The following is a 23,445-nucleotide window of genomic DNA, read 5'->3' as shown; positions in this document are numbered from 1 at the left end:
AAGACCCTAGTTTGATCCCTGGGTCAGAGGGATACCCTGGAGAAGGAAATGGCAACCCACTCCAGTGTGGAAAATCACATGGATGGAGGAGCTTGGTGGGCTACAGTCCATGGGGTCTTAAAGAGTTGGACACGACTGAGTGACTTCACCTTTCACAGTGATTTTATAAAACACTTTAAGAACATAGGCTGTAGATTCATTTATGGGTCCAATATGCTAATGTATTAGATAACATCATGAAGCTTCCATAGGTGAGGAATCTTTGTGAATCATATAGTTTTTTTCATACCTACTTTGTCATGCCTATAGGGCTGTCTGAGGCTAGAATTATGAAAGTGGAGAACTTTTAAATTCATGCTCTTAGATTTTCCTTTCCATGTGTTCTTTCTTCATTCTTGTTGCCTTGCTTGTTTCCTTCTGCCTTCAAAATTGTTTCTGTTAAGGAAGAAACGGTTCATTTAATGTATTGCCTTTCCCAAGGATGTTTGCATCTTAGTGGACACAATACTCACGTTTGGCTAAACTTGGCCAAACAGTTACATTCTAATTGTGCAATTCAGTTAAACATGTGAGTGGCCACCCATGTTATAAAGTGGACCCTTAATATTGGATTCGTATTCAAATGAGGATCTTTCCCGTGCAAGGAGTATGGTACAAAATAACAGTGCTGTTTGCTCTTGACTAACCAGTACTTGTGTATTCAACTTATAGATGGTTCTTTTTACTCCATTCTCCTCATTTGCTGAGAATGTTCTGTGATTTATGGGACACAAACATGATAAAGCAGAGGAAGTGTATGGGCTTTGGAGTGCAATGTGAAGATATAGCTGAGCTTCACAGTTATGTGACCTTGGACACACACCTCCTGAATCTCAGTTTCCTTACCTGTGAAGTATGCTTATTAGGGTTGGTATGGTAGAAAAATATGTATCATTTGCAGCGCCATAAGCTGCAGTGTATAAATTACAGGCCAATGGTAGATATAGTACAAAGTACATTGTGTTTAATACACAAAACTATTGTGATAAGTATAAATTCTAGGATTCTTACAAAGAAAAAATAAAAGCAATTAGGAAAAATATCTTCTACATAGTAGCAAGCTTGTTAAAAGTCTATAGCAGTTATTAGTTATGTCAATGATACATTAATTGAGTGTATGTCTTGATTATAAGCAAGCTTGATACAATTTATGGAAAGTTATTTTATTCATATTCTCAAACACATAAATGACATGGTATCCACATGTAGTGAAATTTTTTAAAAATTAAAAAAAAATGATTAACACAGAGTTACCTAAATGTGTTTGAGAAATGATTTGAGTTCTCACAACCTACTGCTTATGAGACGATTCAAGAATATATTTACTATGCAACTTGAGGTGTGGTCTTGTGAGCTGGGCCCTTGATGCCTGTGTTACATCCTCCCGTGTTCTCTTGTTACACAGGATTCTACAGTTCTGTTTTTTCACCCCACAGATTTACCAATAAAGAGACAGAGAGAGTATGAGCTGGTGACTCCTGTCAGCACAAATTTTGAAGGACGCTATCTCTCCCACATTCTTTCTGCAAATCACAAAAAGAGGTCAACGAGGGACGTGTCTTCCAACTCTGAGCAATTGTTCTTTAACGTCACGGCATTCGGAAGAGATTTTCATCTGCGACTGAAGCCCAACACTCAGCTGGTAGCTCCTGGTGCTGTTGTGGAATGGCATGAGGCATCTCCAGTGCCTGGGAATATAACCAACCCCATTAATGACCATCAACCAGGAAGTACTTCGGACAGAATCTGGAAAACAGAGCCTTTGCAGACCAACTGTGCTTATGTTGGTGACATCATGGACATTCCAGGAACTTCTGTTGCCATTAGCAACTGTGATGGTCTGGTAAGACTCCTTGCCTTTTGTGTCTCTGTGTTTGCAGGTGTTTGGAAGTGCAGCATGGCTTCAGCATGGTTTGGAAGGTAGAGGTGGAAAGAAAGCCTCATTATTATATTTCAAGTTCAGGAAGAAACATTAGAAAGCATTTCACTGTCAAAGATGTGTGCTTTGGCTTCATTTTGACATGAAGACATTAGCCTAAGAAACCAAAGACAACTATTTTAGCATTCTTTGCTTATATGTCCACTTGCGTCCCATTGGGAATTTTATTTCCGTATTTCTTTAAAATCATCCTGACAACTTTTTAAAGAAGCATAGATTCCTTCAAAATGATAGTATTTCCCTTCTTGTGAGGAAACATTAGGTATTTTATTAAAGAAAATATTTAGCAAGCATTCTTTTGCACACCCCGCAGAAGAAGCGATGTAGCCGCAGCAGCAGCAGCAGCCTGCTGAAATGGGAAATGGTGCTTCTCTGGCAGAATTTGTTCAAATGGCATTAGTGTATGAACCTGAGGTGGAGTTCTCTCTCTGTGGTGGCTTTGATTCGTTTTCTCTTGCTTTTGAATGAAATAGCCATATATTGTTCTTCACTTTTGTGGTTGAGGCTAATAGTAACTGACCCTTCTTCACACGCTCTGAAGATGTGAAATATTTTTGTCTTCTATCTCCAGATGTTATTTGAGAAGTGTGTCAATGTTTATGCCTCTTCCATTCATAGTTGACTCCAAGCCTTTGTTCAAAAAGAGCAACCATTTTTCTTTCTGTGGTTGCCAGGCTGCTGTTTCTTGGGAGTTCACAGCTATTCTCTTTGTTCTGTCTCTCTTCTGGGAGTTCTCAAAACAATCCTTGTATTCCTTCGGCCTTGGCTGGTCCCCTAACAGTACCTTGAATCTTCTGCTACTATCCCTTTAATGCATAAGCACAACCCAAAGAAGTTATGATGCCATATTTTTTACTCAAGGCCTGGTGGGTTCATGGTGGCAGGCTTTATTTGGAGGTCTTGTACTGCCTCCAGATGTTCTATAGGGCTTTAGAAGCCTGAACGGAAAACTGAATAGAGCATGTGTGGCAGGTCTCCTAGTTGGACCCTTTGAGTTTAAGAGTCACAGCATCACATTTGGTGCTAGACCATGCTATAGGGTTTGAAGGCACAAGGAATCTCTGAGATTCTTCTCATTCTGCACAAATGTTTAATAGATCTGACAACTAAATTACTGACGAAAACAATAGAAAGAAAACATCTTCTAGAAGACAAAGTTTAAAATATTCACTAAGAGCTTGATTCAACACTACTAGAGTATAAGAGGAAATAAATTCTATAAAAGGTTCTATTTTATAATACTTCTAAGTAAAGTATATTGAGTATAAAACTTAATTCAATGTTATTTTAAAGTACTTCTTATCTCCCTGGTTAAGACTGAAGCTTGGACTAGGAAATTTGAAACTTGAAAATCAGTTTAAGGAAGGCAAAAGGCAAGAAAATTATTTTAATAGTGAATTTTTAAACCTGACTTAGCAGTCACTATTTTTCTTACTGTACATGTCAAATTATCAAATCATAGATACAGAAATATAGGGCAATAGTTGTAAGGAAGAGGAAAATAGGTATAAAGTATGCATATATATTAATATTAGGATTGGTTTCTCATTTTTAAGGTATGGTGCTAATTGTTGACATGTGTACATTGACACAGTGTGTCTGTTTGTGTGTGTGTGCACAGCTCAACCAGTGTATTTATTTGTTCCATTCTTTGATCCTTTAATTAATCAAAACCTATTTCTGAGAAGTCAATTCTGGGCAAGTGCTATTCCAGACATTGTGAAATGATGAAAGGAATGGTCATGATTACCATTCTCATGGAGCTCAAAGAGGTTAAATTTGCCATAGATTTTAAGTGTCAAAATATCTGGTATACATGTATGTGTATACACACACACACATATGCATACTAGAATTATGTTCAACTTAAAAAAAGTTGTGATGAAGGGAAGTATCTTCTGGAGAGATTTTATGAATGGGGACAGAGTTTCTAAGCAGGCATACATGTCTCAGGCCTTGAGCTTGACCTTGGAAAAGAGAGGAGTCCAGCCTATAGCAGGCAGTGCTGACTATGCGGGTGTACCTGAACAGAAGGCTTTTTAGAGTTTCCAGCTCATAGCAGCTATGGAGGAAGAATGAAGATGATGGTGGGACTAAAGCTCAGTAATAGAGAGCAGATCAATAGAGTGATGACTACTACTTCATTAAGCTGGGGACAAATTCTTAAAATTGCATTGGATAGAATAAGCACATTAGCTGGAATACAGCAGGAAGTAAAACTGATGTGAATGTAAATAAACTTGGCTAATTAGCAGATTCTGAAACCCTTTTTTATTCCTTTAACTTGCTGTGTAGGGGATTTAAGTTTGACCTTCTTGACCTTAGGAAGAGGAACAGGGATGCTGAGATCACATAGCTGCCTGAGGATTAAGCTGATGGGCTAGAAAGCCATTTCCCTGGGAAACTCTGGGATTATAACCAAATCTAAGTTGTCTTAGCAGAAAGCAGAGCCCCTGCTGGCCTAAAAATGCCAATGGGACCATCTCTGCTCAGCAAGATGAAGTGAAGTTTCCTGACATGGAAGAGAATGCCAGTGAAGCCCTATCTGGATGGGTCTATTGTAGATTATTGTTGATGGGATTCCTGTGATCTGATTATCTGTGTGGGTCTTTTGAAACTCTTAGTCATAAGGAGCAGCCACAGGTATTTATTTTTCACTGAGATTGGGAAGCTCTTCCCATGGCCTTTTCCCTGAGTGAAACTCCTTACCTCTTTTTCTCTAATGCTACCTTGCGGCAAACTATATATATTTGAAATAGGTAGCAGTCTGAGACAGAATTAATTTACATTAAACAGAAAGCTGTGATTTTTAAAAAATAAAATAAAATAACAGTACTGCTCAAAGAGTGTCCATACACCCAGGTCAAGATAAATACTGAAGGTGAGACTATATAAAGAAACTTTGTGACACCTTGACATAGTTATTATACTTGTGTTGGACCTAACAGTAAAAAAAAAAAAAAAAAGCTGAAGCTGCTATTTTGTGTCTTTTTTGTTTTTTCCTAGTAATTAGTTTTCCTTGTATTTTACAAAATTATCAGCCCAAGGCCAATCCGGGAGAAAAGAAACAATTTACCCCAGATAGTTTGAAAAGCAAGTAGTAATACTTAGCTGTTCCTATTCCTCTGAACATCAGAAACTTGACTGAATACTACTTATTCCAGGTAACTATGAAATGATCCGGAGAAGACATTGGAGAAGGAAATGGCAACCCACTCCAGTGTTCTTGCCTGGAGAATCCCAGGGACGGGGGAGCCTGGTGGGCTGCCGTCTATGGGGTCACACAGAGTTGGACATGACTGAAGCAACTTAGCAGCAGCAGCAGCAGCGTGAAATGATCACAGGAAAGCTCCCTTAACTTGGACATTATGGAGGAAGAGAGAAAATTGCCTTAAGTGACATATGCATAGCCAAGGTCTAGAATGTGATATAAAAAAGATGTCAGAATAGTGTCTGACTCTGTGACCCCATGGACTGTAGCCCACCAGGCTTTTCTGTCCATGTGGTTCTCTAGACAAGAATGCTGGAGTGAGTAGCCATTCCTTTCTCCAGGGGATCTTCCCAACCCAGGGATCAAATCTAGGTCTCCTGCATTGCAGGCAGATTCTTTATCACCTTCACCACCAGGGAAGCCCAGACATAGATATACATGATATCTAAAATATTATTCTGTGCGTTTCTGAAATCAGCATCAAAGTGTTCTGCATGAAGGAATTAACAGTGATTTTCACCCACTGTGGCCAAGAACCGTATCTGTTCTGTCTAGCATGACCTTTTTTGAATCTTTGTCAAGATTATCTTTTATGAGTGATAGCTAATTCTTTACCAATTACAGCTTTATGTCTGCCCTAGTATACCCTACTGTAAGTGAGAATTGTTATGATATTCAGTCATGGAGTTGTCCTTGTTTTCTGACAGCATCCAATTTTTAAAAAGCCCAATTCTCTAGATCCTCCTCCAAATTATCCTGCCAAAGCCTAAATCCTGTTAATAGGTTCTTTCTAAAGTTCTCTTACTGAGATGCTTATGCTTCCCTCTGGTGTGTGTTCTGGCTCCCGGCAACATAATAAACCCAGTTTGTCAACTGCAGATGAGTTCCTAGTGGTCTTTGGCTGGAGGCCATTGATGTGTGTTACCTTTCTGCTTCTGCATCTCTGCAGTGAGAGTCCAGTGGTCAGGAGTCATGGTGATGGCAAGCATTTCACACACTTCTGAGTGGGAAGATGCTTCTGGCTGAGAATTCCAGCTGAAAATAGATTTCTTTATTCCACAGAGCCCTAGCATTGGCCCTGTAACACTATTAAATCTCCCCTGTGAGTAGTGGCGGCTCACAATCATATTTTGTGGTCTTCAAATTTGCCAAAATAAAGGGTTATTTGGTTAGTAGTCTTTATGTCATATGTTCGTAACATAAGGGAACTGGATTTTTCTAGACTTATGAGAACAATATCCCTTTGTTAATTGCTCTGGATTGTCATCAGAGGAAACTGGTTGAGAATGGAAGAACTGACTGGTGATGGCTATTTTGGACTATCCAACTCAATGATTTCCTTGTGGGCTGACTTTATGATCAAGGACAGAAATTTTCAATATTTTGCAACATTTGAAATCCTTCCTCCAAATGAAATCACTGTGTGTGTGTGCATGGTAAGTTGTTTCAGTTGTGTCTGGTTCTTTGCAGTGCTATGGACTATATCCTGCCAGGCTCCTCTGTCCATGGGATTCTCCAGGCCAGAATACTGGAGTGGGTTGCCAGGTCCTTCTCAAATGAAATCAATAGGGGTTATCTAATAAAATAATATGTAAAATGGATAAACTCAGGAAAGGCCAGTAAAAACATAGTTTTTTTTTTTTTTTTTTCCCACCTAACTCCTGTTTATCCTACCTTGTTCTTATTCGAAACCACTCTTAGCCATCCTGAAGCTTCTAATAGGAAAACTCCACTGTTAGGTTAGGGAGTCTTGGAAGCTTAAAATTTGGGAGCTATAGGCAAAACCTCTTTTCTAAAATATGTGATAGTCACATTTGATTAGTATTGGAAGTAATTTACCCTTTTTAGATTTGGGGCATGGCCAAATGAAGTCTTTGTGGACAACCACAAACTTATAAAGAAAACAGCCTTCAGACTTTTGTGCCTTAAGACTTCTGCTTTTAGATTTGGTCCCTTCAGAAACATGTCCTCTCTATGCCTATCTCAGTAAGTCTAACTGCAGAGGCACTTTTTAAAAAGTCTATTTTAAAAAGTATTATGAGCCTGTGTGCCTGGGATTAAGAATATTTGACTAGTGATTATAAATACAGTTCAATCTGGTAGAAGAAATGTTTGATACTAAAAATAGATACAAATCCGTAGCTATTTATAGTAGGTTTAGAGTTTTTAAGGACTGATCTTTAGATGTTGACGTTTGAACGTCTGCTTTTATGAGGAGAACCTGATCTCTAAAAGCCAGTCCCCTCCTACCTTTTTTCCCCCCAAGGAACTTGTCTATGGAAGATGTATATTTTCCTGATGGGATAGAGGGAGTTTTGTGTCTTAACCATGTACATGTTGATTTAAGACACGTCAGTAGATCTGGGGAACAAAGGACTGAAACCTTGTTTCACTTCCAGCCCCCTACACTAGGCTGTTTTTAGCAATGCAGGGTTAGAAGATGCTCATAGCACCTATACCCTTTTATTTCCATAAGTAGAAAGGAAAAAGTGGTTATAAGAACTCTAGTTTAATTAGTTTGGGAGAACCAGTACCATGATCAGCCTCATTGCTTCCTACCTGAGATTTGGCCCCATAGGAGCTGACAGTATTAATCCTGCCTGTGCTGGATCTGGGCTGTTGGTTACATTTCCTACCCTGCCTTCCTTCTCAGATAGGCAGCCTGGTTATGCTTACCTGTGGTGAAGTGGAAAGATTTAGCAAAGTCTTTGATCATTTTCACATTTTTGCACTTAATTTGTATAAATCCAGAATTATACATATGTCAAGCCTTTGGCAAAATTTTGGCTATATTTTTTTCATGTGATTTTGAAAATACTTCTTTTTAATAGTTATTTTGAGGCTGATGTAAACTATTCGTGTTTGTGGGTGCCACTTGTCCATCTTACGTTTATTTCATTTCTTCGTATTTTCGGCCGCACTGGGTCTTCGTTCTCGCGAGCGGGGCCTGCTCTCTAGTTGCGGCGCTCAGGCTTCCCGCGGCAGTGGCCTCTCTTGTTGCGGAGCACAGGTTACAGAGTGCTTGGGCTTCAGTAGCTGTGGTGCGTGGGTTTAGTTGCCTCATGACATGAGGATCTTCTCAGACCAGGGATCGAACCAGTGTCCCTTGCATTGGCAGGCAGATTCTTAACCACTGAACCACCAGGGAAGCCCCTTCGGCTTATGATTTTATTTACATCAATTTGATTATGATTTATTTCCCATTACTGTCTCTAACTTTAATATAGTACATTTTTAAATTTAAGGGTGAGCTAAAAATTGGGGAAAAATAAATGTGGTATTTCACATCTTTCTTTGTATAAGAATGGAAAACAGAAAATAAATAAAAGGGAATGGAAAGTTGGCCTCAGAAGTAATGCTTCCTATTCTTCTCAGTGCCATGGCAACTAGGACTTCATTATAACTTTAATATAGATTTTTAAAAATACTCAAGATACTTTAAGAACTGTGAAAATAGTGCTGACAACATCTTTCATTTCCTCTTCTTCTCAGAAAATTATCATTAAAACGAGAACAAAAGCACAGCAAGATATTGATATGACACCTTTGTGCATGATCAGGCTTTGAAGTCACAGAGTTCTTACAAACTAAACCCAGCCTCAAGGTCCTCGACTGCAAAAACTGTTAATTGTGTGGCTGCATCTTTGCTTCTAGGAATATTGATAAAGTTAATAAAGCTTTTGGAAGAGCTAGGATATGTAAAGGGCTAGATTGATTGCTGTGGGCAATACTGAGGTAAACTGGGCATAACCTTGGTCTTCCAGGAGTACTAGATATAAGATATGCAAAAATAGAACTAAAGTACAAGGCGTTCGGAATGTTTTATAGGCTCTAAAACTAGAGTAGATGAAATGTGAGAATCCAGGTGGTGAAAAGATTATTTATACCTGGAAGGATCATAAAAGGCTTCCTGGAGAAAGCAGTATTTGTGATCCCAGACATTGGAAAGATAACCATGTATGTTAAAGTGACTACTGATGATGGCAGAGGGTGGGATGGCTAAGAGGAAGAGCCTGTGAGGAAAGTTGGAGATATTTGTGATGGCCATAAACATGAAGAGAGGATGGGATAAGAAGATTTCATGAACTTTGTAATATACGTAATGAATACATAGGCAAGCCAAAGTAGTCTTGGTCAGTGTTTAGCTGAATGAAGGAGCAAGTGCGGCTTCCCCTGTGGCTCAGTGGTAAAGAATCCACCTGCAGGGCAGGAGACACAGAGGATGTGGGTTCAATCCCTGGGTCAGGAAAAACACCTGAAGGAGAGCATGGCCACCCACTCCTGTATTCTTGCCTGGAGAATCCCATGGACATAGGAGCTTGGAAGGCTACACTCCATGGGGCTCCAAAGAGTCAGACACGACCAAAGCGGCTGAGTGTGCATGCACGCACAGGAGCAAGTTTAATGCAAGAGGGAGAGAGAGACAAAAAAGGAGGGCAGATCCTAGAGATGGATATGAAGACCAAATTCAGTGCTTGCATGGATATTCAGGATGAGAGGAGGGCAAGGTTCATATTCCTTAATTATGTTCCTTTTCTTTGTAGAAAGTTTTTGCTGAAGTCATGGAGCTTTCTCTCTGGAGTTTAGCGAGATTTTTCTCAGTAGCTTTTTTTTTTTTTTTTCCTAGAATTTGTTCCCCAGATTTTTTCTAAGAGGGTTAAGAAAGTTGATTTTTAAAAAACTGACTTCTCCCGTCATCTGGGTCCTTCAGTCTTTCAAGTTTGGTGAATTAAGTGCCTCATTTAACCTCCTTCAATTGGAGAAGAAAATGGCATCCCACTCAAGTATTCCAGCCTAGAGAATCCTGTGGACAGAGGAGCCTGGTGGGCTGCTGTCCATAGCGTTGCACAGAGTCAGACACAACTGAAGCGACTTAGCAGCAGCAGCAGCATAGCTGTAACTTCTTCCATCTGAAGTGTTCTCCTCACTTTCTTACTGTGTTGACTGTATGTTCCTATCCCTACAGTTCAGTTCAGTCACTCAGTCATGTCCGACTCTTTACGACCCAAATAATCACAGCACACCAGGCCTCCCTGTCCATCACCAACTCCCGGAGTTCACTCAAACTCATGTCCATTGAGACGGTGATGCCATCCAGTCATCTCATCCTCTGTTGTCCCCTTCTCCTCCTGCCCCCAATCTCTCCCAGCATCAGGGTCTTTTCCAATGAGTCAGCTCTTTGCATGAGGTGCCCAAAGTATTGGAGCTTCAGCTTTAGCATCAGTCCTTCCAAAGAAATCCCAGGGTTGATCTCCTTTAGGATGGACTGGTTGGATCTCTTTGCAGTCCAAGGGACTCTCAAGAGTCTTCTCCAAAACCACAGTTCAAAAGCATCAATTATTCGGTGCTCAGCTTTCTTCACAGTCCAACTTTCACATCCATACATGACTACTGGAAAAACCATAGCCTTGACTAGATGGACCTTTGTTGGCAAAGTAATATCTCTGCTTTTGAATATGCTATCTAGGTTGGTCATAACTTTCCTTCCAAGGAGTAAGCATCTTTTAATTTCATGGCTGCAGTCACCATCTGCAGTGATTTTGCAGCCCCCCAAAATAAAGTCTGACACTGTTTCCACTGTTTCCCCATCTATTTCCCATGAAGTGATGGGACCAGATGCCATGATCTTAGTTTTCTGAATGTTGAGCTTTAAGCCAACTTTTTCACTCTCCTCTTTCACTTTCATCAAAAGGCTTTTTAGTTCCTCTTCACTTTCTGCCATAAGGGTGGTGTCATCTGCATATCTGAGGTTATTGATATTTCTCCCGGCAATCTTGATTCCATCTTGTGCTTCCTCCAGCCCAGCGTTTCTCATGATGTACTCTGCATAGAAGTTAAATAAGCAGGGTGACAATATACAGCCTTGACGTACTCCTTTTCCTATTTGGGATCAGTCTGTTGTTCCATGTCCAGTTCTAACTTGCTTCCTGACCTGCATACAGATTTCTCAAGAGGCAGGTCAGGTGGTCTGGTATTCCCATCTCTTTCAGAATTTTCCACAGTTTATTGTGATCCACACAGTCAAAGGCTTTGGCATAGTCAATAAAGCAGAAATAGATGTTTTTCTGGAACTCTTTTCTAGAGTTTTCTGGAACTCTCATCCAGCGGATGTTGGCAATTTGATCTCTGGTTCCTCTACCTTTTCTAAAACCAGCTTGAACATCAGGAAGTTCACGGCTCACGTATTGCTGAAGCCTGGCTTGGAGAATTTTGAGCATTACTTCTTTCTATTCTCGAAGGAGTATTTCTAATGTTTTTTTTAGTGATTTTTGCTTATAGCCTAAACAGTAATTTGATCAAGTTTGCCGAACTTTCAAAAAACAAGACACACCAAGATAACCCTGTCAATGAATGAATTGATTTCAGTGTTAAATCTCATTTTATTTTATGTCATTTATCATCTCTACCAAATGTATATGTGTGTGTATAGAAATATATATATGCATGCATATATGTTTATATACATACGAACATACATATATGCACCCATATATATGAAAAACCATAGAAAATGTTGAGAAAAATCAATGTTTAATTAAATATTTTGACTCAATGACCTGTGGCAAAATTTGTTTTTAGGTGTTTAGAGTTGGTGCAGAGCTGGATGGCACTCAGGTCTGTTGACAACAAAACCTAACAGTTCTATCACCCCAAGTTACCTAAATATGTTCCTCACAGTGTGGGTGGTAAACAGAGGTCATGACATGAATTAGCTTGTAGATTTTTAATATTGTTAGAAACATAGAGAGATTAATCAGAAATATAATTTAAAAGGGTAGTTTTATTATTGTCAGTCTACAACAGTGCACTTGAAGAAACTGTTTAGAATAAAAAGCTCAACTATGCTTTTTGTATTATGATTAAGTTTGCAAAGTTAAAAAAAGTGCTGCAGTTACTCAACTCAGCCTGTGAAATAACATGTGGAAAATAGTCTTCTATGAAGTGAATACTCTAGTAAAAATCCTGTAACTTTTAGATGACCTTCTCCAACTGAGGCAGGGCTCCTTTAGCATCATCTTCTCTGAGGGGTACTCTAATCTGTGCTTTCTTGAAGACTTCTAATGATAAGAAGCTCACTACTTTCCATCTTGTTAATATATAGCTCTGCCATGTAGAAAGTTTTTCCTTAGATTCTACTTAGAAGTATAAAGTGAAAATATCTTATTCCATGTATTAGATTCTTTGCAGTTGACACAGGCATACTAACTGTGATGGACTTCTTATTATTATAAAACTTCAGTTTCTTGCACTTGAACACTCAGTCATTCAGTGCATCCCACAGTACACTCCTGCTTTAGGAAACAGTTGCCTTTAGTGGTGTGATAGAACCCATACCCTGGCTGGAATGGAGTCATAGGTCCAGTCATAGGTCATAATTTTAACACACCTCTCAGGCTTTTCATTTTGGTCAGTGTTTTAAATTATGAATCTCAGAGTAAGACATTATGGGAATAGCAATAAAGAGTCCATGGCATTAGATGGTATATACTGCTGTTGTTTAGAGTCTAGTTTTCATATCTTATCTCATATCTCTTTTATTTGTTGATGGTAGTTAATATGCTGTCTTATATCTGTTTTTGTTTCCAGTCTAAAGTTTTACTTGGAAAAAAAAAGCATACAGCATTTTCTACAAGTCTATGGAGGCAACTGTGGGGGATGGCAGTGGAGATAAAGGTGGCATGGTGGGTCCCTGGCTCCAATTGCTAAAAAATGCATTTTTAAACTTAAATGGCATTATCAGAGTAGACTTTTGGGGTCTTGAGTTTTCTGATTAGCTGATAGGACTTTCCAACTCCAATATAAAACATTTCTGGAAGGCCTACTTCTGTCTGGTGATGTCTCTAAAAGTGGATGCTTGGTGTCATAAAAATATAGCAGGACCCAGTTTAAGCCTAAGAGAAAATGAAGAACAGCACTTAGTAAGAGATTCTGTAAATGTTAACAACCCAAACACAGTGTGAAATGTTTTATTTAGCATTATCTGTAAAACAAGATGCGTTTAACATAGTGATTAAAATCTTGGAGTAATACTTCCTTTGGGCTTGCAGGATATTTGATCTCACTTACAGGGTGCCATTATATCATGCTATCCTGCTTGGCTTCATATAGTCCTTTATTTTTCATACATAGCTTTGAGGATGATATTAACTGGCTGCCCAGACAGAAAAGCAGACCAATCATAGTAATGTGTATCCAGATAAAATTAAGTCACTGTAAGATCTCTGTTTCTGTTTGGTCAGCTGCATGTCGTGGTCACCTTTGGCTTAATCTATGGAACCACACCCAGGCTTAGCATAATGATGTAGGAAGTCTCTGAACCTTTTATATTGGTCCTAGATCCTAACCACTAATTTAAAATTTTCAAGGATAGGCCCATTTTTATATACAATGCTTGGAAAAGGTTTAGAAACATGTTAACCTATGAGGATGTTTTGAAATTTGAACTATACCCATGAAACTACCTTCTTAATCTTCCCCATACTTAAAAATCAGGGGTTTGAATGACATCCGTGATTCTTTTTCTTCTGCCTGTTCAGTCTAATGTTTTGAAATACTTTGTAAACCAGATAAACTATTTATTAAGTAATTAACAATTTTACATGTTAACTATCAAAAATACACAAAATTGCTCATAAAGTTTCCAGTAAGTATGAATTATAGTCTCTTTATACTGGCTGATGATGTTTTCCAGTAAAAAGGTTTGATTATTCATAAACCTATACTGTTTTGTTCAGCCTTATGACACAGTGACAGTCATTGCCAGATCTGAATTGTTGCCGCCACTGGTTCCTAGAAGCCCAGAGATCTAAAATTAGGAAACTGTTGACTCTAAGTTTCCAGAGATTCCTTCTAGAACTAATGTTCTGTAACTCTGTAACTAAGTTTGTGTTCTCTTTATCCTTGTGGACAGTGCATTCCTGGCCAAGGAAGAAATTATTGCTTCCTACTCATCATTATTCATTTATCATGGTTGGGAGTGTAAATTGCATGTATGAGTGCCACTTTTGAGATATGATTACTCTCTAATATGCTCTTTCTGTTTTTTTAAATTTATATTAAATCCACGAACTATGAACAAATCCTGTGTTCTAGAAGGCTCCAAAGGACCCAACTTCTAATACCATTTGAGGAGATTAATAGCTTAACTCCTAATGAAAAGTGGAAATAATCAGTGTAGAGAGAAATCTGTCTATCTGCCCACCTACCTATCTCTCGATCTACATATGTATGTGTGTATGTATGCATATGCAGAGAGAGAAACAATTATATTTTTATAAAATATTAAGAGCAGAAGAGACTGTACCTTGGCTGTGTTGTAGGAGGAGTACTGAATTACCCCAGGATAGGAATGTGTGACGGCTCTGTTGACGCAGTCATTCCCCTGGGACAGTTCCTCATAGGTTACATTTGAGGTATATGCAATCAAAGTTGAGAGTCATTGTTTTCCCCAAGGGGCCTCTAATCTTCGTGTGTATCAGGATCTCCTGAGGGTTTGTTAAAACATAGCTTGCTTATAGCCACCTCAGAGTTTTTGATTTAGTAGGTCTGTAGATGGACCTGAAAGTTTACATTTCTAATACGTTCCCAGTTAGCGCCAGACACCATAACTCAACTGTCTGTTTCTTGTTTGTGTGCAGTGATTCTGGATACTGGCTTTTCCCAGCTGACTTGCTTTCTCAAGGAAGGAATTGGAACTTTTTTTTTTGGTCTGTAATACTGTCTTGGCCCCTGCCCACAGCCCAGTTATCATCCCAGCCAGTTTGACTCAGCACCCATCAGTCCCAGATTGAATTAACTACGCACAACTGCAACTTCGTCTCTTGGTCTCCTTGCCCAGAGGCGACATATACTTTGGACATCTTGGAAGGCCATTTTCCCAGGCCAAGTTCTGGCAGAATACAGAAACTTAAAGAAACTGTGAACTTGGACGAACACCTTTATGTGTCTGATCCTGATATTCCTTTTTTGATTCATGCCAAGATTTTCTGATGGTAGGGGGAGCTTTGAAGTGTATCCTCGTTTTAATTTCTTCAGTAACCAATCGTCACTACCAAGTGCTTGCAATTTTCTAACATGACTTTGCTTTTGCGAACTGGTTGGGCTTCCCTGATAGCCCAGTTGGTAAAGAATCCGCTTGCAGTGCAAGAGACCCTGTTCGGTTCCTGGGTTGGGAAGATCCACTGGAGAAGGGATAGGCTCCCCACTCCAGTATTCTTCGGCTTTCCTGTGGCTCAGCTGGTAAAGAATCCACCTGCAACATGGGAGACCTGTGTTCGATCCCTGGGTTGGGAAGATCCCCTGGAGAAGGGAAAGGCTACCCACTCTAGTACTCTGGCCTAGAGAATTCCATGGACTGTATAGTCCGTGAAGTCGCAAAGAGTTGTACACGACTGAGTGACTTTCACTTTTCCCTTTGGTGGTGGGATTGTGCTGTGCGGCAACATGGAGACCTTGAGTTCTCTAGCTGTCCTGAGCTTAAGCAGTCTGGGGCCATCACAGCTTTTGAGCTCTCGTGAGTCAGTCCCGTACTCTGTCCGTCCATACACCATCTCAGTACTACACTGAGCTGTATCTATACTCTCAGCCTAGACGATCTCTTGTGATTTCATGGCTTCTAATACCATTAAGCAGTAACGGCCCTCTGCATCTGGCCCTGACCTCTGCTCTGACCTCTGGACTTGGATATATGTCCTGCTGTCCATTCAGCTTCTCCACATGGATGTCAGATAACCATCTCAAATTTAACATGACTGAAGATGGTCCCTTGACAGCTACCCCTGTGTGATTTTGTCCTCAAAGGAAAGTTTGGACCCTAATTCTCTAGCCAGAAACCTAGGCTTATGCCAGATTCCTCTTATTCCTCATTTCTTTCACAAAATCCATAATGTAAGTCTTGAAATTGTTTTATAAAACATGATCTGAGAGTTGTTTTATAAAACATGTTATGAATCTACTTACGAAATCTCCAGTGCTACAACTTTGATATAAACCCCTGTCATCTCTTCCCTGGATAGTACAGTGACCTCCTATTTTTTATTTTTGGTCTATTTTTGCCCCTCTTCACCCTTCACATAGAAATTGAGGTGACCTTTCTAAATCTGATGAATTTTTCTCTATTTAAAACCCTTTGCTGCTAAGTCACTTCAGTCGTGTCCGACTCTGTGCGACCCCATAGACGGCAGCCCACTAGGCTCCTCTGTCCCTGGGATTCTCCAGGCAAGAATACTGGAGTGGGTTGCCATTTCCTTCTCCAATGCATGAAAGTGAAAAGTGAACCCTTTAGTCACTTCTAATTAAAATTCAGAATTATTACCATGACTTTTAAGACCCTATGTCAGTTGTTCTAATAATCATTATGTCTCATAATCACCTAAAGAGCTATTTAAAACATAAAGAGGCCTAAACAGCAATTCCAAAATACAAATTCATTTGTCTGGGGTGGTGTTGGTGGAGATTTAGCCACTAAGTCATGTCTGACTCTTTGTAACCCCATGGACTGTAGCCCACCAGGCTCCTCTGTCCATGGCATTTTTCAGGCAAGAATACTGGAGTGGGTTGCCATTTCCTTCTCCAGAGAATCTTCCCTACCCAGAGATCGAACTGACATCCCCCAAGCTAGGCAGGTGGATTCTTTACCACTGAGCCACCTGGGCTTCCCAATATGTGACTAGACTTTAGAATCATTGTTCTCTCCAAAAGGCCTTAGTGCGGATGAGAATCCCATGAAGGGATTGTTGCACCATAGATTTCTAGGTGCCACTTTGGGGTTTCTGAAGAAGAGCCTGAAAATTTGCATTCCTAACAAGTTCCAAACACTACCTTTGGAAACCACTGTATTACAAGATCTAGTCTCAGCACACTTCTCTGGTGCCATTCCCTTGCTTATATTCAGTCTCTCTGGTCTTCCTTTTGTTTTTCAAATCCAATTATTTTTCTGTCTCTGACCTTTTAGAAATGTCTCTTCAGCTCAGAACATTCTTGTCTAGATCTTCAAATAGAGATTCCATCTCATCCTTTGGGTGTTAAATTCCATTTCTTCATAAAATATTTTTTGGTCATTCTAGCCAGAACAGAAACTTCAGCCAGTCTATAGTATAGTAGTGTTTTTAGTCTATTTGCAGCCATTATTGGCATCTCAAATTTATCTTGAATTTATTTTTTACATTTATTGTTGGGGGACTCTCTCTACTGAGGATGAGGACTGTTTTTCCCTGGATCTCTAGCAATGTTTGGTACACTGTGTGCTCAACAAACCAATGCTGACAGATTGAATGGTGTGAATATTAGAATAGGAGATTGATTGCTGCTTGCAATGTGAATTAGAGACCTCTCATTGGTGTCTTCAAATTTTCCAGTGTGTAACTTTTGCATGACTAAGTCAGTGAGTTTATTTCTGCTTTGCAAACAAGTTCATTTGTATCTTTTTTTTTTTAAGATTCTGCATATAAGAGATATTGTACAATACCTCCCTCCCTATCTGACCTACTTCATTCAGCTCGACAATCTCTAGATCCATCCATGCTGCTGCAAATGGCCCTATTTCACTCTTTTTAAAGGCTAATATTCTATTGCATGTATATGCACCACCCTGCCTGCCAATGCAGGAGACGTGAGAGATGCGGGTTCAATCCCTGGGTCGGGAAGATCCCTGGAGGAGGGCATGGCAACCCACTCCGGTGTTCTTGCGTGGGGAACCTAATAGACAGAGGAACCTGGCAGGCTATAGTCCATAGGGTCACACAGAGCTGGACACAACTGAAGTGACTCAGCATACACAGACACACCACATCTTCTTTATCCATTCATCTGTGGATGGACATTTTGGTTGCTTCCATGTTTTGGCTATCATAAACAGTGCTGAAACAAACATTGGGGTGTAGTTATCCAAGCCCATATTTTTGTTCAATAGCATAGTAGAAGTATAGTATGTCTCTAAAATTGATTTACTCCTGTTAAACAAAGGAAACAGATACAAATCAGCATGTCATCATGTTGCCAAAAAAATATAGAATTAAAATAAAAGACATTGTATAAATGTCATACTTTGGACTAATTCCTTGGAAGAAAATAAACACATTGACTTGCTTGTCAAGGTTGTTACTGCAGCAACCTATGGCTCTTCTTTCTGAGCACTGATCACATGTGAATTATTTAATGCTTTCTCACCCTGCTAAACTGGAGACTCCATGAGAGTTGGAATTGTGTCTGTAGTGTTTACTCCTATGTCTTCAAAACCAGGCAGCATCCCTTACAATAGTAGGTGCATAGTAAACATTGGATGAGATACACAGTGAATGAAGACACAGGACATTAGTTCTATGTCACATGCTATAATCTGCTCACTATCATCTTCTAGGTTTTATGAACTTTAACTGAATAAATGCTTTTGTACAGAATCTCCCTCCACCCTCCTCTTTAGTACCCAGAACTCTGCCTGGTAACCTTTCATTTTTTTCCATGGTTTCTCCGTGATGGAAGGTAAAAATTACAGAAAACCATTCTTCTGTTTGACTTCGTTTAGACAAGAAATGTATTTCCCCGACTTTTGTGTCTCTTGGTAACTCTCAGTCTTTATATCCCTGTGAGTGAGTTTTCTCTCTTTTTGCCTCTTGCATGCGTGTGTTCTAAGTTGATTCAGTTGCATCAACTCTTTGTGACACCATGGACTGTATCCCGAAAGGTTCCTCTGTCCTTGGGATTGCCCAGGCAAGAATGCTGGAGTGGGTTGCCATGCCCTCCTCCAAGGGAACTTCTGGACCCAGGGGACCTGTGTCTCATGTCTCCTGCATTGGCAGGCAGGGTTGTTTTTTTTTTTTACCACTAGTACCACCTGGGAAGCCCCTTCTTGCTTCTTGCTGTATGTGCTTAGTTGTTCAGTTGTGTTAGACTCTGTGTGACCCCTTGGACTATAGCCTGCCAGGCTCCTTTGTCCATAGGGATTCACCAGGCAACAATACTGGAGTTGACTGCCATGCCCTCCTCCAGGGGATCTTCCAAACCCAGGGATTGGACCCAGGTCTCCCGCATTACAGGCAGATTCTTTACCACCTGAGCCCCTAGGTTGCTTCAATCATGTATGACTCTTTGCAACCCTATGGACTATAGCCTGCCAGGCTCCTCTGTCCATGGGATTTCCCAGGCAAGAATACTGGAGTGGGTTGCCATGTCTTCCTCCAGGGGAACTTTTCAACCCAGGAATCAAACCTGTGTCTCTTATGTCTCCTGCATTGACAGGCAGGTTTTTTCTTTTTCTTTTTTTTTAACCACTAGCACCACCCAGGAAGCCCCTTTCTGCTTCTTCAGTTCAGTTCAGTTCAGTCGCTCAGTCATGTCCAACTCTTTGCAACCCCATGAATAGCAGCACGCCAGGTCTCTCTGTCCATCACCAACTCCCAGAGTTCACTCAAACTCACATCCATCAAGTCGGTGATGCCATCCAACCATCTCATCCTCGGTCGTCCCCTTCTCCTCCTGCCCCCAGTCCCTCCCAGCATCAGGGTCTTTTCCAATGAGTCAACTCTTCTCATGAGGTGGCCAAAGTACTGGAGTTTCAGCTTCAGCATCATTCCTTCCAAAGAACTCCCAGGGCTGATCTCCTTCAGAATGGACTGGTTGGATCTCCTTGCAGTCCAAGGGGCTCTCAAGAGTCACCTCCAACACCACAGTTCAAAAGCATCAATTCTTCGGCACTCAGCCTTCTTCACAGTCCAACTCACATCCATACATGACCACTGGAAAAACCATAACCTTGACTAGACACACCTTTGTTGGGAAAGTAATATCTCTGCTTTTCAATATGCTATCTAGGTTGGTCATAACTTTTCTTCCAAGGAGTAAGCATCTTTTAATTTCATAGCTGCAGTCACCATCTGCAGTGATTTTGGAGCCCCCCAATATAAAGTCTGACACTGTTTCCACTGTTTCCCCATCTATTTCCCATGAAGTGATGGGACCGGATGCCATGATCTTAGTTTTCTGAATGTTGTGCTTTAAGCCAACTTTTTCACTCTCGTCTTTCACTTTCATCAAGAGGCTTTTGAGTTCCTCTTCACTTTCTGCCATAAGGGTGGTGTCATCTGCATATCTGAGGTTATTGATATTTCTCCCGGCAATCTTGATTCCAGCTTGTGCTTCTTCCAGCCCAGCGTTTCTCATGATGTACTCTGCATAGAAGTTAAATAAGCAGGGTGACAATATACAGCCTTGACGTACTGCTTTTCCTATTTGGAACCAGTCTGTTGTGCCATGTCTAGTTCTAACTGTTGCTTCCTGACCTGCATATAGGTTTCTCAAGAGGCAGGTCAGGTGGTCTGGTATTCTCATCTTTTTCAGAATTTTCCAGTTTATTGTGATCCACACAGTCAAAGGCTTCTGCATAGTCAATAAAGCAGAAATAGATGTTTTTCTGGAACTCTTGCTTTTTCGATGATCCAGCGGATGTTGGCAATTTGATCTCTGGTTCCTCTGCCTTTTCTAAAACCAGCTTGAACATCTTGAAGTTCACAGTTCATAGGAGGATATAAATAGATCAACATCTGGCTAGAACTTGGCTGAGTCATTCATTCATTCAGTGAGTACTATGTACTTTCTGTGCTAGGAATGCAACAGGAAGCACAAACAGTCATCATATTTACTCCCATGGAGTTTTTGATAAAGTGGAAAACACAAACTTTACTTTTTGTAAAGTTATCCAACTGAGTGAAGATAAACTGGCATAAGTACTATTGAGAAAAGAGACATTGTGTCATGAAATAAGTAACAGTCATGTGACCTAAACTAGGGAAAGTTTTCCTGAGGTAATGGTATTTGAGCTGAGTCTTTAAGGATGAATAGGAGTTCCCCAGGTATGCTCGTTGAACACACTTTTTGGAAGTAGGAGGGCAGAGAGACCACAAGATCAGATTAACCAGGTTGACTGAGATAAAATTTAACTTTCAGAAGGAAAATAATCTGTCATGGTTCTCCTGAGCTACCCTAGGTGTTTTATCTTAATACTCATACTAATTAAAATTTTATGAGCACCAATTATTATGTGCCAGACAGAGATCTGTCCTTTACAGGAATTATCTTAATCCTGACGACAGTTCCCACTTATGGATTAAGAGCCCAGGGAAGTGAGCCTCTTGTCCCGTGTCTCACGGAAGACCCAGATACCTGCATTCATAATCTGTACTTTTGTCTGTTATATTATTCTAGTTCTCAGAGGATATTCCTAATATTTGAGAAAACTTGGGCAGCTTGAATTCCAACATAGACACATGTATGGCTATCTCTTTATATATGTATTTCCTATACACATATGTGTACAATGGTGTATGTGTATACATTATATAAGATATAACCTTGCGGATTACTGAGTGGCATATATATAGCAAAAATGTATATATGTTTCATCAATATATTTTGAAGCTGAAAATTGAATCTAAGGATTTGAAATCAAGCAGTTTAACCCTGAAAACAGATGCCAGTTGGGAGAGATAGATGAGTACCAGTAATTAATAAATGCAGCTGAGCTGTTTTCTATCAGATTTGGCTGCCTACCCCCAGCAGGTGTGTGAATTTCATTAGGGCCAGTGAAAATCTTCTGTGTCTGGCCTTATCCTCTGCCACTAAAGCAGCTCATCCCCTTCCACAGTAGCTGCTTATAGCTTTAAATAGCACAGCCCGGACTCTCTCTGCCAACTTTTGTCAAGCCAGCCAGGGTTATGGTGGGGCCAGTGTTGCATGGATGATGCTGTCTGTATGAGGCCAGAGAAGGGGATAGCGAATTGGCCAGCTGCCTGGGCACTGGTGCAGGGAAGCTGTGGAGCAGTGCAGCAATTTCCTGCTTGGGGTGAAGCCCTCGAAGGCTGGTCCTGGCTAATCCCAGACTCTGAAATTCTTTTGTGATACCTCACTGTCCTCCTTTCCACACCCTTATGTTTCTCTGGGGGGGAATTGGATTTGTGCTGTTCACAAGTACATGGGGGATGATTTAAGGGGATCATTACCCCAGCCCCTCTGTATCGTCATTTTGCTTGGAATTTTCACTGTTAGAAAATACAAATGTCATATTCTCTAGTTAGGACTTTCTAACTTAAATTGCATTAGCAGTTGAGCAGACTTGCTCCTGCAGGACACCAAAGGGTTGGGAGAAATGACAGGTGAGGGAGACTGAACATGAAGCTTTGGTCAGGGAAGGTGGGAAGAATTGGGCCATGCCTGGGGAAATAGACCCTCAGGGAAAGATGAACAAAAGAAAAAGACCACACGTTTTTCCCTTCTTTGCTGTTTTACTTAAATCTGATCTTGACTTAAGAGCCCATTTCTCTTTCTTTGGAACTTGCAGCCAAAATGATATCAGCAGATGTATTCCTGTAAGTTCTTCCCTGGGGGCTTCCCCGGTGGCTCAGACGGTAAAGCGTCTGCCTGCAATGTGGGAGACCCGGGTTCGATTCCTGGGTCGGGAAGGTCCCCTGGAGAAGGAAATGGCAATCCACTCCAGCACTCTTGCCTGGAAAATCCCATGGACGGAGGAGCCTGATAGACTGCAGTCCATGGGGTTGCAAAGAGTCGGACACGACTGAGCGACTTCACATAGCCCAAAATCACATAGTCTATCAAGGTGATGAACACTTCCACACTGAATGTGGCTGATAACTGGCTTGTTTTCTGAATTATCCCAATGGCCTTACTGATTGTTTCATTTTCTTTTGATTTTATTATATTTTTTAACCTCAAATAGCCCTCTAATAGTTTAGGTTTCAGGCAGAAATTTGACAATTCTTTTTCCTAAGTTATATTAGGGGTGATGGAGCACTTCTTAGTGGGAGGGGCATCTGGTCATGGTTTGCTTCTTGTCCTTTATCCAGGGCTTATCTAGTATGGAGTATTCTGCCTTGTGAAGGGCCACCTCTCAAAGGAGAGGCATTGATGCTGACTAAATAGCAGTGGGGGCCTGTCCTGAGACTGTCTGTTCTGACACTCAGTGAAAGTTGCTCAGTCATTTTGGAATTCTCTAGGTTAGAATACTGGAGTGGGTAGCCTTTTCCTTCTCCAGCAGATCTTCCTGACCTGGGAATCAAACCGGGGTCTCCTGCACTGCAGGCGGATTCTTTACCAACTGAGCTATGATGCAGAGCAAATGCACTTCTCAGGGTGGATTGCCCTGGAGCTGTGAGCCACTTAACCCTAAGGGGAGTGTGATAAAGGCCTGCATATCCTCGCAGGATTCTGTCAGCGGGCTGCAGTTAGGAAAACATTTCCCTTGTGTTAG

The 23,445-nt window shown here is 40.6% G+C and overlaps 1 protein-coding gene across 1 annotated transcript in view; it reads left to right on the top strand.

Moving 5' to 3' along the window:
- Window positions 1–23,445, top strand: part of ADAMTS3 (ADAM metallopeptidase with thrombospondin type 1 motif 3) — a 288,474-nt gene that overhangs the window by 22,918 nt on the left and 242,111 nt on the right. The window contains exon 3 of the mRNA XM_068975243.1: window positions 1,476–1,882. Within this exon, the coding sequence (XP_068831344.1) occupies window positions 1,476–1,882 (407 nt within the window). The remainder of the gene's footprint in view (window positions 1–1,475; window positions 1,883–23,445) is intronic.

The sequence above is a fragment of the Capricornis sumatraensis genome, chromosome 7 (genome assembly GCF_032405125.1).
Source record: "Capricornis sumatraensis isolate serow.1 chromosome 7, serow.2, whole genome shotgun sequence".
NCBI classification, from domain to species: domain Eukaryota; kingdom Metazoa; phylum Chordata; class Mammalia; order Artiodactyla; family Bovidae; genus Capricornis; species Capricornis sumatraensis.
The sequence above is the reverse complement of the archived record's forward strand: the minus strand, read 5'-3'. Positions and strand labels throughout refer to the sequence as shown.